The sequence below is a fragment of the Equus asinus genome, chromosome 25 (assembly GCF_041296235.1).
Source record: "Equus asinus isolate D_3611 breed Donkey chromosome 25, EquAss-T2T_v2, whole genome shotgun sequence".
NCBI lineage: Eukaryota > Metazoa > Chordata > Mammalia > Perissodactyla > Equidae > Equus > Equus asinus.
Genome location: NC_091814.1, coordinates 29,209,833 through 29,224,354, shown reverse-complemented (window position 1 = coordinate 29,224,354; position 14,522 = coordinate 29,209,833). Strand labels below are relative to the sequence as shown.

Genomic DNA, 14,522 nt, shown 5'->3' with positions numbered 1-14,522 from the left:
AGAAAGTGGGGTGACTTCGTGACGGTGCTTCAGAAGACAAACTTTGTTGGGACACTGGTTTCTCTTTCTGTTTTGAGATGCACACAGGAATGGGCACTGAGAACTATGCTTAGATATTTTCTGGAAAGAGACAGGTCGGTAGTGTCACCACGAGAGTAGACAGCTGCTTTTGGGTGATGCCCATCAGCAGTGGCCTTCAGAAAAGGCCGGGCAGCCTGGGGTAGCAGCAGGGCCTAGGCAACTGGAAGGCAGGGGCTCCTAAGATTCCATGACACCTCCACCTTCCAATTCTGTTATTGCAACGCCAGACCATTAACCGGCGCGCTGGGGCCTCTCTCCATCACTCCTGTCTGACTCTGAGCTGCAGGCGGTGCCTGTGGCTCTGAGCTCTGTCATCTTGAACCTTGTTTCGGCAGTTCCGGACCCTCAGCTGTTGTAGAGTGTTGATCTAGTTGTCCCCAACGGTAAGTTAAGGATTCCTGTGTATAACACCCCTCTGGCCTGATGAAACCTTTTTGTCTTTGCCTGTTTTTCACTCATTATATGTTTGGGTTTCTCTGCCCAGTCTCTGGCTCTACCTCTTCTGCCAACATCACCATGGCCGTGTGTCCTCACGCTTTGTCTGATCCGAGGGCAGAGGTGACCCTCCAGGAGTCCAACCAGGAATTGCGTTCACAGCTGGCACAAAGCAAGCAGGACTTCCAAGCCCTCATGGAGGAATTCCTTGTATCCGAAGCTGCTGCCTACTCCCTGGCCACCGAGCTGCAGAAGCACAGTAAGTCTCCCAGGGCCGTGCTCCCCAGATGGGTGAGTGATCCCTGTCTGCCCTCTAAGACACTAAAATTTCTCCAGACTTTATCCTCTGGTCCCTTTGTCAAAATAACTTTCATTCTGACCACAATCCAGGAAAGTCAGAGGTAGGTATTTTGCCCTCATTTTGCTGGGGATGGAGAAACTGATGCACAAAGAGTTTAGCAACTTTTTCAGATTTGCAGTGTGGTATAGGGCGGCTTTAGAATTTGAGTCCCAGACATCGATTGCTGGTGCAGCCACACAATTGCGTCTTCCTCTCAGGAAAGGGCTGCACTGTTTCTCTCAGCATCCTCTCTGTCCTTTACCACATCCTGCATCGCTCTTGGCCTAAATGTCTGGGACAAGTGAACTCCCTCAGTTCAAGCTTCTCTGAGGTCCCATGGGCAAAGCACTGTGCTACTTACAGTGGGAAAACAGATGATAGTAGCTGCTTTATAGGAGCTTAAAGATGAATATGCTCCTCACCGAAACTGTGCTATCCAGGAGTGACACCATCAAGACAGGGAATGCCCTGGTGAGAGGGAAGCCCTCTCTTCCAGGGCACGGGCTCTTCTTCCTGAGTCTGAGGAAGACGTTTGACACCCTGTGGTAAGGTTGGGGCTGTTTCTATGGAAACCAGAGAATCTGTCCCACCACCTGTGTCTCCCGCTCAGCTGGTGAACCCTCAGGGATGCAGGGCAACCAACAGGTCCAGGTAACCTTGAGAGTCTGGGCTATGAGACCTGTGGCCAAATTGAGGCCACAAAGTGAGGTAGGTGGGGGAGACCACTAGCCCCAGGAAAACTCAAGCCAGTGTGTGAGGCAGGCCCCTCCCTGCCCCAGTCAGCCTCAAAACTGGAAGCTCGATTGCCTGCTCAGTGAGACTGGGCTGTAGTGACGACAAGAACCGTGACAACCAGGGCATGTGCACAGCAGAGTGTTTAGAAGGATCTTGACAACTCGGAGCCTGAATTGGGGTCGTTTCCTACAATTGCTTTTCAATAAGCCATTGAGGGGGGAGTAACTAAAATGACTGACACAGAGAAAATCAAAGCCTGCCATTTAAAAAGTGAAGAGATGAGCTTTCAGGAAAGGACAAACGAAGTTTTATTTACATCCTGCCTTAGAATCACAGCGTAACTGTAGGAAACACATTTTGAAGCTGATGAAGAAGAAAGATATCACTTGAGACCTGGGTGTCAATGTAACACGGTGCAGTGGTGAAGAGCATGGACTCTGGGCCAGTCTTTCTGGGCTCCAATCCAAGCTGTGTGTCTTTCTGCGCCTCAGTTTCCTCCTCTGTTAATACGGTGCTGTCATGGTACCTACTTGTTTGAGTTGTTGCAATGCATCACATGGATGATTTCTGTAAGTCCCTGTCACAGGGTCAACACTATTTGTTAGTTCTTCCTTCTATTGCTTTTAATTTAACACAAACTTTCTTAGTATCTGTGCACGTTTCCTTCAGAAATTTATGGGCAAATGCATAATATTTTACAGGGTTGAATCCATATAAATGTCTTTATCTTGGATGTACTTGACCTTGAAATTCTGAGCTCAAGGGAACCAACAGTCAGTAGAGTCCACCGGGCCTTCCCAAGCACACAGGCAATCGCTACTGCACGCGCCTGCTTGGTGTTTCACTTAAGAGGCTGCGAGGCTTGGTAACGTGACTAAGGCCCACGACTCAGGGTCAGTCTCAGGGGATGGGAATTCTGCCTTTGTCAAATAGAAGTTAATGTATCTAGTTACTTTCTGTGCCTTGGAGCTTCTCTTTCCTCAGCTCTAAAATGGGGAGTAACCCAATGCTGTGTAGTAGTTTGGAGGCCGAGGAATAAGATGCGGAAGTGCCAGTGTGGAGCCTGGTACTGGGCATGGACCCTGCTTCCTCCCTTGAAGGCAGTGACCACAGCAGCATGGCCAGCTTTCCACTGAGGCAGGGCTCTCTGTCCTTTTTCAGAGTGTGGAGAGTGCAAAGACATCATTGAATCCGTGCTTGGGGACAAGCTGCCTTTTGAGGAGGGGAAGCTGGCAGAGAAGTCAGCGCTAGCCGAGAAGCTCAGGTAAGGAGGGCTGTGTGGGGGTAGGCTGGTGGGTAGCTGTGGGAAAAGCTGAAGTGGGGCAGGGAGCAACTTTGGGCCAAGAGAAGGCAGAAATGTACGTGGCAGGCACTTGTGTTCAAATGTTTGTAAAGCAACTAGGGAAAAGTAATTGGAAAATTATGGACTCCAGTTATTCAGAGGCTCACTTACTCTTTTTTTTCAAAACTATAAATTTTTGAACTGAAATTCACCAAACACGAATTTGCACAAATTGAGGTGAACAATTCGGTGGCATTTAGTACGTTGACAGTGTTGTGCCATCACCCGCTCATTTCCCTTTAATCACAATCACCGCCTGTCTCACGAGGGCTTGTTGTGTTTTCTTTCTAAAGAATTCTGTCTCCTTGACCCTGTCATTCTCGTGTTCTTTCCAGCTAACCCAGCTGTGCTCGTGCACATTTCTGTGTCTGGCTTTGTGTCCATTCACTGCAGAATGCACCATGTGTATTTCAACATAGAAGCGGGCATGGCTGAAGGGGTTAACTGAAGAGACACGTTTTTAAAACAGGTTTAGGAAGACACCTGGTTTTGTTGACAGCAGAAACAATGACTAGGATGTCCAGGCATCTGACAGGAGCTCTCTCTGATACACAGGAAACCTGTGATTTACCTTCCTCTTTCTCTTTGCCACAGGCAAGTCGCCACACATCGGCCAGAATTCTCTGAGGACTCCTTGGGGGCAGTTCTCACAGAAATCTTGAAAATCTTTAGACTCTGTCACTCATCCCTTTGGACTCTCAAGTTTTCTCTTCTGTCCCACCTTAGGGAATCCAATCTCCTAATTCAAGAGCAGGAGCAGCAACTGGCCTATCTGCGGCACAAGTTACAGGAAGGGCGAGAAGTGTGGGCCCTGCTGAGTCAGCACCTCAATGACCTGCTGACACACGACGGCTCTGACGACCACCAAGGGCAGGCCTTCCGCCAGCAACTGGCTGAGGGATATAGGCTGGCCAAGCACCTTGCCCACATACTCGGCCCAGGTAAGGTGGCCACAGGCCCTCACCGCACTGAACTTCTCCAAGGTGCCTGGCTCACAAGACCCTCCACACCTCCCCTCGTAATGTTTTGACAAGCTGTCCCAGTTTGCGTGTTGCACTTGGGACCGTGGTAGGACCAGGACTGGCTAGGTGGGCGCAGAGAGCAGATATGCCCAGGGTGGAGGTCATAGTGGTGCAAGTGTCGGCTTCCTTCCTGATGGACTGTGACCTTTAGGGCAGGAGGCCACACCTACCTACTGTCAGAGGACACAAAAGAGGACGTGACAGGAGGCAGCTTGTTTGAGTGAAAAGAGCCTTGGACTAAGGGTGGCCCTTCCCAGGCTCCAGCCTGAGAGCTGACGGTACTAACACTGGGTGAGAGATTGATTTTTACTTCATCCGTATCAATCTCCTCAGCAGTAAAATGGATCCAATAATCTGTTCACGGTAACTGTAGTCATCAAACGTAGGAATGTCTGTGAATGCACTTCAGAACAAAGCAAGCCCCTCGCTCTGTGGGGTTGGGCAAGGTACTGGATGTGGTAGAACTTGGTGGTAGAGAGTTTAGACTGGAGACCTTTCCGTAGAGAGAATTTCCCTCCACAACACACAGAAGCCAACTTGGAGGGCCCTTAAAGTCCCCAGATGAGGGATGTTGGCTTGGGTTCTTTCTTGTCTCCTTAGAGAAAGGACGAGGTTCTCTGTGAGAGCTGGGAAGGGATATAGGGCCTGTGCCTTTGGCAGGATTTGTGGCAGAATGGAGCACGCAGTCGCAGAATTCAAGATGGAAGCTGGACAAGTACCCAGTGATATGAGGAACAAAAGACAGCTTAAACTTTTGCCCAATTTCAGGCAGAGTCTGCAATGATGGTGATCCAGCGGATCACAGACACACCGCCTGATAAATCAGAAATCCATGCTGGGGCAATGCTTTCAAGACAATGCGCTAGGACTTCAAGACCATACGGACTCCTGCATAGATATTTATGTCTCTATGGCTGTTGAGGTCACTGCGTTTATAGAGGTTAAAGTGGGAAAGAGCTAACTGGACATTTCTGAATTTATTTGCAGGGAATAACGAAGACAAGGAAGATGAAAAGACACAAGGCACACTCACTCACAGGTGACAATGAATAATCTGGTGCCGGTAATGGGTGGGGAAAATGTGGAGACGGTCTCAGAAAGAACAGTAAGTGAGGGGAACAAAGTCACAAGTGCCAGAGGCAAGAGAAGGAAACGTGGAGGTTGTAATGATTTAATTCACTCAACCAACAAGGAAAAGGCTCTGTTAACTTCAATGTCACTCGTCTCTATGGACCTGTAAGTCTGACACACGAGAACGCAACACCCTTAGGAAATCATGCACATAGAGAAAAGGTCTATTCTCTCCTGCAACAAAAATCAGGGTGAGACGCATATCTAACTGCTACACATTAATGATGGTCTCTGGAAGGAAGTAAACTAGCAGTGCAAAAACTAAAGGGATGATTAACCGCATTAAACAACAAAAATGCAGTGAGATGAGAAAAATGTACCTGTTCTGTAAACAGTCAAGAAAGAAGCATAGAATGGAGACCATCAAGGGGATTATACAATGAAACAAGAAGGGACTTCATTTGAAGGGGAAATGTGATGATCTCAGATATAGGGACATCAGGAAGTGCTCGCTATCCCCGTTTCCCCATGCAGACAACCACCAAGTGTCCCTTTCCCAGAGTGCTCTGTGTTTCTCACCGTGGTCCTCAGATGGGCCAATTCCGTGATCTCGCTCCAGTGTGGTCACGTGCAGTCAGAGGCCGGAGGTGTGCTCATCTGTCAGCGGATGGCGTGCACTCTCCCGTTCTCTCTTTGTTCTGTCACCCAGCGGAGGACGCATGTCTGCCTCTGCCCGGTTGCCGTTCTCACGGTGGCGGCTATTTCCCGGCCAAGACGGTCATTCGTGACCAAAGTCCGCATCATGCCCCAATTGGTACTAAAATACATCCGAAAGCCCAGCTTTCTCTGCGTTTACCCTCATGCCAGTGTCAGTTTACCCTTGGCTGCTTCGCTTATGCCCTGCCCACTTTATGCAATACTATTCATGCCACCCTTCTTCTTTTCTGAGTTTACGTTTTTCATGTCTCTCGTCTCCTGGTATACTCAATCCTCTTTCTCATCACATTTTTTCCCTCTTTCTCCTAATCTTTTCTTTTCCTCCATCCTCTAAGCTATCTCTGCTGGGTCCTTGTTGCACTTGTCTTTCCCTCTTTCTCTTTTTCTCTCTAATGATCTCCCTCTCTCTCCTGTTCACTTTCCAACCACACTCTCTTCCTAGACAGGGCAAGTTTCCTTTTTCTCTCTTCATGGGTGCCTTAATTCTGTTTTAGGTGATCCCACTCTCATCCTTCCCATCCAAACCGTCCCTTGGTTTTTGTCTTTCCTAATGCCTTTTTTTTTATCTTCACTCATCTGTACCCCAACACCCTCAGCAGCAATCTGCTCTATATGAAAGATAATGGATTCCCCAAGGACGCCGTGAATAAATATTTTGTTTTTTGTTCCATTGAACATGACGTGTCCTCCTCCTACAGACCTTACAGTGATTCTTCATTGTCATTTGACAGACACGAAATCTTCCAAACCCTGGATGCAGAGGGTGAGTACTCCCACTGTAAATGGCACAAATTCCTTGCGGTTTTCTGGTAATGTCTATGTTCTTTGAATCCAGCACCCTGCATTGGCTGAGAGGTGCATCCCTGCCAATGGGTTCTGTAGACTCCTTCTAGTTTGAGTTGTGCTCCTGAAGTTAATTTTAAGAAGCATCCTGTGGTCGGATAGTTTTCTTCTTCTAGTCTCAACTCCTGTCACCTGGCATTTCTCACAACTGCAGACTGTTCCTATCAAGTCAGGTTCAAGAGGGGAAATAGAGGGATAATGGAAAAGTCTAAGCCATCATTTTGTTACCTGGAGGAATTTGTGAAAAACATCTCTTTTCCATCCTAAGAATTCTCATACTCATGGAATGATGTTGCTACTTGTATTTCCTGAGTAGTTTTGTACAAACTCTCTGGCTTTCCACACAGGTTTGCAGTCTGCTCAATATTTGCAACATGTATTACATGGTTCCCAAGCTCAAAGTTTTTCCCCTGGGGTGCCAACCCGCTTCTGAAGCATTTGGATACGAGATCCTGAACACCAAATCCTGCCTGTTTCTGTGTTTTCAATGAAGCCAAAGCTCTCATTCTGATTTTTCATCCTCCACCAATGGCCATGGGTTTCGTCCTTTGTGCAACACCATTGATTTATTCCGTGTGGAGGTTGTAGTTTCAATCACGTGTCTAGTCTCGGCGGTATCATCTCATGTAAACTATCAACAGCCTGTGTACCTGATGGGGGTATTGGCCTAATTTATGAGCAAAGCACACAAGCTTCCCTATCCATTATCTCCAGAAAAGTCCTCCCTGGTGAGCAAGATCCCACTGGGGCCGCCATTTCCTCAAGCGGGGAGATTCAAACACAGTTTTCATCTCCTCTCCCGGAGGCGATCTTCCGGACTTCTCTTCTGGGCGAGGCGGTTGGATTGTTAGGAGCCTTTACTCATGAAATCATCTTGTAGGAAGAGCCAGAAACTCTGTGGTGTTCCTGACTGTCTCTGACTATTTTATAGTGAAATCGACCATGAACAATTGGTCCTTCAACCTTTTCGGGTCAGTAAGTGCCTTTTCACACTGGACCATCCTCTTTCCTGTTTCCCGTTCTTCCCGAGGTGCAGAGAATCGAAGGCTTTCTGAGGATCACAACAATTCATGACTGAAAATGTCACACAGGCCTTTTGTGTCTGTTGTGTGCCACGCCCCTCAGCAAGTGAGCTCCGTGGACACTATAACCCATTCGGTCCTCACAGAGCCACTCTCAATAGGTGAGGTATCTCATGTTGGAGCCGAGGGCACTGAGGCTCAGCGAGGTCACTTTGCTAGCCCCAGACCCCCAGTCAGTGCACAGTGTGACTGTGGCCCCCGTTTGGCCTGACTCCCCTGCTCAGGCTCTGTCTCCTGCTCTCAGCAGTCGGAACATCAGGGACTAAGCGGGGATGGTGCTCACCCTCTTCCTTGTGCTTTGTTCCAAACTATGTCAAACAATTTTAAACGTAAACAGAAAAGTTGGGAGACTCATCCAAAGAACTCCTGTTTCCACTCATGCCGATCTGCCAGCTCCTACCCTCTCAGAGCACTCCGTCCTGTGAGCAGAGCCAGCGGCTCACCCAGGCCCTCCCAGGGGAGCTGCAGCTCCATGAGGAGCTCTCTCCATGGAAAATCAGCCAGGGCTGAGAGATCTGTCTCACCAGCCCCTGCCCTCGGGGCTTTTCTGCTCTCACTTAGAGTTGTCCTGCCGCCGTTGTAAAGCTGCACATCTGTGTCTCGGTTACCCTGACAGCCAGGTCTCGGTCCCCATGAGGAGGATGAGAAATGCTCAGACACACGTCAGAAGTGAGATGTGTGTGATGGGGCACGGCCTTGCCAGGCCATCGTTCAAAATGCAGCAGGAAAGGACAAATTGCCCCATGCAGATGGGCTGAGATAAGTGAAGAAATCACCTAAATTCTACACAGACCCGTCCTGTGTTGAGGTTCGCTGATGACAACATGTAAACACTGTGTATGGCAGCAGAGGGGCTACAGGCAGTACAGGTTACAGCCCGAGAGAAGTCCTTGTGGACAAAGACCTGGACGCCAGAAGAGGCATGTGGTGCAGGGCTGGGGTGGGGGCTGGAGGGCAGGCTGATTCCAGAGGATTTATCTAAGGGAGGTGTGGGAAGCGATGCTGTAGAAGAAAGAGGGGCCAGAAGACAGAAGGAGGGAGTGCAAAGGAGGTGCAGAGTTGAGGGTGTGTAGCAGAGAGGGGAGAGGAAGTTCCCCCAGCAGAGCAGGCACAGGATGGGGCAGGATCTGGGGTAAGAAGGCGGGTGAGACATTTGCTGGTGAGAGAGGATGGAACCAGGGAACGCACCTTGAGGGAGGCTGGATGGAGCACGGACAGGAGTCAGGAGAGTCTGTGATCTGGAAGACAAAATGGCAACAGACACACAGAGACATTTCTATGGAACAGTGAACCCTTGGTGAGAATGAGGATGGCTAGAGGGCAGGAGAGAGGGGAGCCCACGCAGTGCAGAGCAGGCCCTGCGGGCCAGGAGCCCGCCTGAGTCTGACCTGGACTGGCCTGAGGCTATTTGAAGTCTTTGTTAGCCCCCTTTCTGAGAGTATGTGTTCATTGCACAGTCAAAATATACACGTTTATTAGGGAGAACTGCCCAGCCCCCACCGAGGGGTGTGGGACACAGGACTGAGCGCTCTCTTACCTCCCTGAAGAACCACAAAGTCTGACTCTGTGGCACTTCTCTGTCCCTAAGTTTCCAATCGGGGACTCAGACCTCCACTACATGTCCTGTAGCTGCCGGTGCCCTGCGTGGCTATAGATATTTACATGTGTGGGTGGGTGGAGGGCAGTCAAAAATTACAGACAAAGCTGCTCAAAAGGCCGCAGAACTTTACAAAACTTCGGATAACTCGGTCCCTGTTCTACGTTTTCCCAACTGTGTCTTCTACCGGACCTGAAGACTTGTGGCCGTACTTCTCTCCCTGTTCTTTTATACTGTGGGTACACATCAACATCGCTTTCTCCCCCATGTCCTAAGGCCTCTCTAGAACCTTCTCTCTAAGCCATAGGACTAAGTTAATGAGAACAGATTCACAGGCATGACTTCATCCTTCCATCCAAAGTCCTCTGGACTCAGTGGGTTTCTCACTTCTGGGACACTGCATCCTGTCACCTGCCATCTCAGCATCCCCAGGGACACACGTGAAGCTGACAGCTCCTTCATGCACATGAGGTCTGCCTTTTTTATTTGGGTCGCTGGGTGGTCTCACTGACAGGCATGGACATTAGAAATGGGTGGGCTCCCAGGGCTGAGGAAAGGAAAGCTGGGATTGGTCCCACTGAGCCCTCTTCTCCTTTCAGCTCCCACCCTGGAGGCCGGTCACCGAGGGCCTTTGAGGACAAACCGGAGTTTCCAAAGACCAGAGCTGCAAGCTTCACAGACACAGCTGCAGCCAGGCACCCAGGTGACCAGTTATCTGCTGCTGCAGCTGGACCAGTTGGACTGTGGTGACGGCAAAGCCAGGCTTGGCCTTTGCTCCACCACCTGGAGCTTTAGAGCCCACGGTCCCTTCAGAAATCAGTGGCCGCTCTTCCAAGGTGAGAGAGAAAAGGGGAATACGAAGCTCTGGTCCATTGTTAGTCGTCAGAGGGTGGGAGCGGGGAGGTGATGGGCCTCTCCCACACCTCCTGGCAATCTCATCACTACTGGGTAGTGTGAGTAAGATCAAAGAAAGAGAAAATATGAAAGTGTCGCCATTGGCCTCACCTCACCCATGGACTTTCAGTGGCCTTTCTTGTTCTGGCCACTCTGCTTATTTGATGTCCCTCCTGGGTGGAGGATTAAGTCCCAGTACGATCAGGAATAACAATGGATCCTGTTGGCTGTGGTTTTATTTTTCAGGACTGGGTTTCGATGCTTCCCTCAGAGGAAAGAAACCTCCCAAGCTGGAGGGTGATGCTCCTGAGGGCTCAGCTGCCTTAAGTGCCCAGAAACAGAAGATTATCAAAAGAAAACTGCTCTTCAACAAGTGGAGGATAACATGCAATTTCCCCAGCCTTCAGCTGAGGGTACTGAGGTAATCACATCGGTGGCTCTTAGATGCACTTATGCCTCATGGCTCTCTAGCTAAGATTCTAGCTCAATCTCCCGCTGTCTCTTCTCTTCCTCATTTGTTCACTCCAACAGCTGATGCGACCTCTGTCTGGCCTTCCCTCTGTTTTCCATGGGGGCTGCCACCCTGCCAGGCCCTGCCAGCTCCATCTCGTTTGCTCTCTGAACTCTGCTGTGTCCCTGCCGCTGCTGTCCTGATATTCCCTCTCTGCTTTCATCTTAGCCACGGGCGAGCCTGAGCCCATGGTCCTCCTCATCACAAGAGCATCATTGATGCCGCTGAACACAAGGCACTTTGCCTGAAATCACACACTTTCTTCATTTCTTTGCCTTCCCTTCCCAGCTTCCCCAACTCCACTGCCTCTTTCTTCTCAAGGAATCACTCACACATGGATCTTCCTCCTGAGTCATTTTGGGAATCTGACCTAGGACGACCCTTAACCGTGGCCCTCTCCATGTGAAGAAGGAGAAGAAGTGTTAAAACTGAGGACAAAGAGCCCAGATGACAAAAACCAAATGAGAACCTGGGTCACAGGTGGGAGTGCTGGACTGGCCTGGAGCCAGCTTTCTCCTCGGCCCCCATGTGCAGGCCTGTGCTAATGTGCACGGGGCTTCCAGGGACTCAGCATCCTCACCTCAGGGCCTCATTGGAGCTGGCATTAACGCTGCCCTGTAATAAGCACCTGGTGAAAATTTAATTAAGATCACTGCCTTGACCTCCCACCTGGCGATTCTCATTTAAATTGTCAGGAGTGGGGTTTGGGCTTCAGTAGATTTCAAAAGCTCCCCAGGGATTCTAACATGCAGCTAGACGTGACAAGGACCATTCCTCTACGATGATCTCAGGTTCAGGATAGAAATGCCCAGAATGTGTGGCTGCTTCATTAAAAAGCCTGAATATCCATCAGCCATTGAGGGGATTTGTATGCCTCTCTCAACAGCACTATTTGTACAACGTGGAAAAAAGTGAGAAGATAAAAGAGGTAGATGAATGGATTAGACTTCCGACCGCCCTTCTTTGAGGAGAGTTTCTCCAACTTTTCTGAAGACAAGATAAAACAGGAAACGAGCATTTCATTGAAACCCAGTGCACAGAAAACAATACCTCCCTTATTACGCACAATAAAATTTAGTATTTTCTTTAACATTTTTCATATAAAACTAGAAGTTCCTATTCCATCCAATTGATTTCAAGTCCCATGCGTTCAGCACTCCAGTTTGAGAATTTTAGTATTGATCAATTTTTGTCGTTAAGTAAAAGCCCCAAAGAGAATCTTTATGCTCATTCCCTTAAAGAGAACGTAATAGTAAGTAACAGCTGAAAGTCAGGAAAAGATTGCATGTTTATGCTTCTTATGCCATTCTCTCCACTGGCATAAAAGACTAAAGGAGAATCTTGCCCTATGCAGTGCTTTGTGGGAAATAAAGGGGTGGGGTGGGAGAGAACATAGTCAAACCAGGTGCCTCATGCTTGCCCTTCGGAGTTTTTGGTCTAGATGTTGAGAATACTCCTAGAAATGCCCTAAGGTGCATCCTGTGTGGAATCAACGCTAAAGAATGAAGGAAAATGCATGAGGCCATGGTTACCGTCCCTGCTCTCTTTTTGTTAATTCCATTTTGAGTTTCTCCTTTTTTGGTTCTTTCCTCAGTCTCTTTGGAGAAGAATTTCTCTGTAAAACCTTTTTTCCCGTTGAGCCAAAGTGATGCAACAGTGTCTGTGGTCTGTGGACACCTCCAGATCGGAGCCCTTGCTCTCACCTTCCACAAATTATGGAAAGGGCCTGAGGCCTGGGTTCCAGTTCAAGCGTTGTGCCCCTCCTCCTCAGAGCACTGGGACGTGGAGTTAAAGAGGGTGTGCTTCTCTGCCCAGGGTCCTCTCGTTCCGACAGCAGTCTGTTTCTGAATGTGGGGGGTGGATGCTAAGCACATCCCTCCCTGGGAGGTGTGGGAAAGCCATCACTTTGCTCCAGACTGAGGGGCTTCAGGAGTGAAGTGGCTGCTGAGGAAAGGCTGGTAGGGCTCTGGCTAAGGCTCTGCAGCCGCTCTGAGCTGGGATGTCACCAGGCTCCTGGTGGGGTGAGGACAGGGTGTCCCTCGATGCTGCACCACAGCCTGGATGGAAGTGCAGGGAGGTGTTTCTTCTACCTTGTGGCTCTCACTTTCCCCTTCAGCGGCCTGTGCTCCTCCTTCAGCTCCTCCCCTCAACAGGAGCTCAGCGTCCTGCTGGCCTCTGTCGCCACATAGCCATCCCTCCAGGCTCAGCTATCATTGGGACCTGCAAAGACTCACATTTCATTTTTATTTTCTCTTTCTGTCTCTCAGATACCAAGATCTCTGGAACTAAGGAAAGATATTACTGATTTGAAAGAAACCGCATCACAAAAAGTACCATTTTCACTCGATGAAAAAAATCTGAAACAGCAAATCAATTTAAAACCCAAACAGAACAGTGAAGGGATCCTATGCTGAAGATCAACATCACAACCACAAAGCACTCTCCAAGGTTTTTACTGCAAAGCCTGCTTTGATGGGAAAAAGGCCAGCCCTTCGGCCTCCAACTGCGCTAAGTCACTGAGGAGACCACCGCCTAGACCCACACACGGTTATGAGAGACCTTAACCCTTGCTGCTCTCAGTTCCCGTCCTGCACATCAGCAGAATCAGGAGCAACTGGCAAAAGACAACGTGACAGACCGGGCGTTCTGTGCCACCAGCTGGGCTGTGCGAGGAGCAGACAGCACTAACTATGCAGTGCTATGGTGACAACGTTTAGCCTGAATTCAGTCATGAGGTAGTCCTGAGACAAGTGCAGAATCTAGACCACTGCACAAGACAACTGGCCTCACCTCTACAAACAAGGCAACGTCACCACAAGTAAGATAACAAAAAGGAGAAGAGACTTTTGGGCTGCTAAACGACTAAAAAGATTTCTTTAGTCCTTTGGATCCAAAAACCTCTCCTCACCTTTTGTTGTTTTTGGTGGCGGTGACATTGCCTTGTTTGTAGAGGTCAGGACAGTTGTCTGGTTCAATGGTCTACATTGTGTACTGGTCTGACCACTTCCTCATGACTAAGCTCAGGCCGACCCTCTTGCCAAGAGCCCTACGTAGTTAGTGCTGGGTGCTTCCTAGTGGAGCCCACCTGGAGACTAAGAATGTCCGGTGTGTCCACCTCTGTGACTGCCGTACTAGCATGGGTCACGTTGTTATGGAGGGGCCTACGAGATCTGTTCATTGTAAGGGCACATTTTTTCCTTTCTATAATGAGTAAGTAATTGGTGAGTGGTACTTTGAGAGTGTGTGAACATCCTCTTTTCTAAAGATCTTTCTCTAAATATTTTACCATCCTTAATGATCCCTGATGTATGTCGATTAGCATATTTGCATTTATACATTGGAAATTTTCTAATCCGTTCATACCTATAGCCTTGTATTTGTTGGCATTGTGCCATGAAAAAGAACATTCCTTCCCCTTGTATGCTATTAAAATTTTTGTTTTGACTGTCACTGTGGACTCATGAATTTTTTAAATTCAGTGTTATAATCAGCATCATCGTGACTGACTGGGTGGATAGAAACATAAATTAAGATAAACATTCTTCTCTCTCTTCTTCATAGTTACGTCCTACAGTCTCCCATACGTTTTAGGCTGTATTACCCACCTGTAGTAGATGGTATTTACTATTTTCTGTTTCCATGTTTCTGTGTGTGTGTTTCATTTGATATTTAAGAACTGCGTAGCTAGTGCTGTATATTTCACTAAGGGTTTTTGATATCTTAGTCCCTTACTAACTTGTCAAACTTCTAATAATTGCTTTACGAGTTTGAAATGACATCTTTCAACTGCAAACTTTTACCACTGTGACCATCCAGGACATTTGTTCTGTTTTTCTCTTTTCTTCCATCCTT

At 48.6% G+C, this 14,522-nt stretch overlaps 1 protein-coding gene and 1 long non-coding RNA gene across 2 annotated transcripts; both read left to right on the top strand.

Annotated features, from left to right (window-relative positions):
• Window positions 1–319: 319 nt before the first annotated feature.
• On the top strand, window positions 320–5,765 carry LOC123275676 (putative NBPF family member NBPF5). Its single transcript, XM_070497781.1, has 5 exons — window positions 320–464; window positions 566–775; window positions 2,753–2,855; window positions 3,660–3,874; window positions 4,943–5,765. Exons 2-5 carry the CDS (start codon window positions 598–600, stop codon window positions 4,996–4,998), a joined length of 552 nt encoding a protein of 183 aa, XP_070353882.1. The 5' UTR covers window positions 320–464; window positions 566–597; the 3' UTR covers window positions 4,999–5,765.
• A 4,172-nt stretch (window positions 5,766–9,937) lies between these two features.
• LOC139042056 (uncharacterized) lies at window positions 9,938–13,514 on the top strand. The gene is made up of 3 exons (XR_011498266.1): window positions 9,938–10,101; window positions 10,406–10,580; window positions 12,938–13,514. It is a non-coding gene; the product is annotated as an uncharacterized lncRNA (long non-coding RNA).
• The last annotated feature ends 1,008 nt before the right edge of the window (window positions 13,515–14,522 follow it).

What these genes read in the sequence shown, in the direction of transcription:
- LOC123275676 (XM_070497781.1), top strand. Translation starts at nt 598, where the DNA reads ATGGCCGTGTGTCCTCACGCTTTGTCTGATCCGAGGGCAGAGGTGACC. An exon ending in CACCGAGCTGCAGAAGCACA is followed by an intron (nt 776 to 2,752) that starts GTAAGTCTCCCA and finishes GTCCTTTTTCAG; the next exon opens with AGTGTGGAGAGTGCAAAGAC. An exon ending in GCGCTAGCCGAGAAGCTCAG is followed by an intron (nt 2,856 to 3,659) that starts GTAAGGAGGGCT and finishes GTCCCACCTTAG; the next exon opens with GGAATCCAATCTCCTAATTC.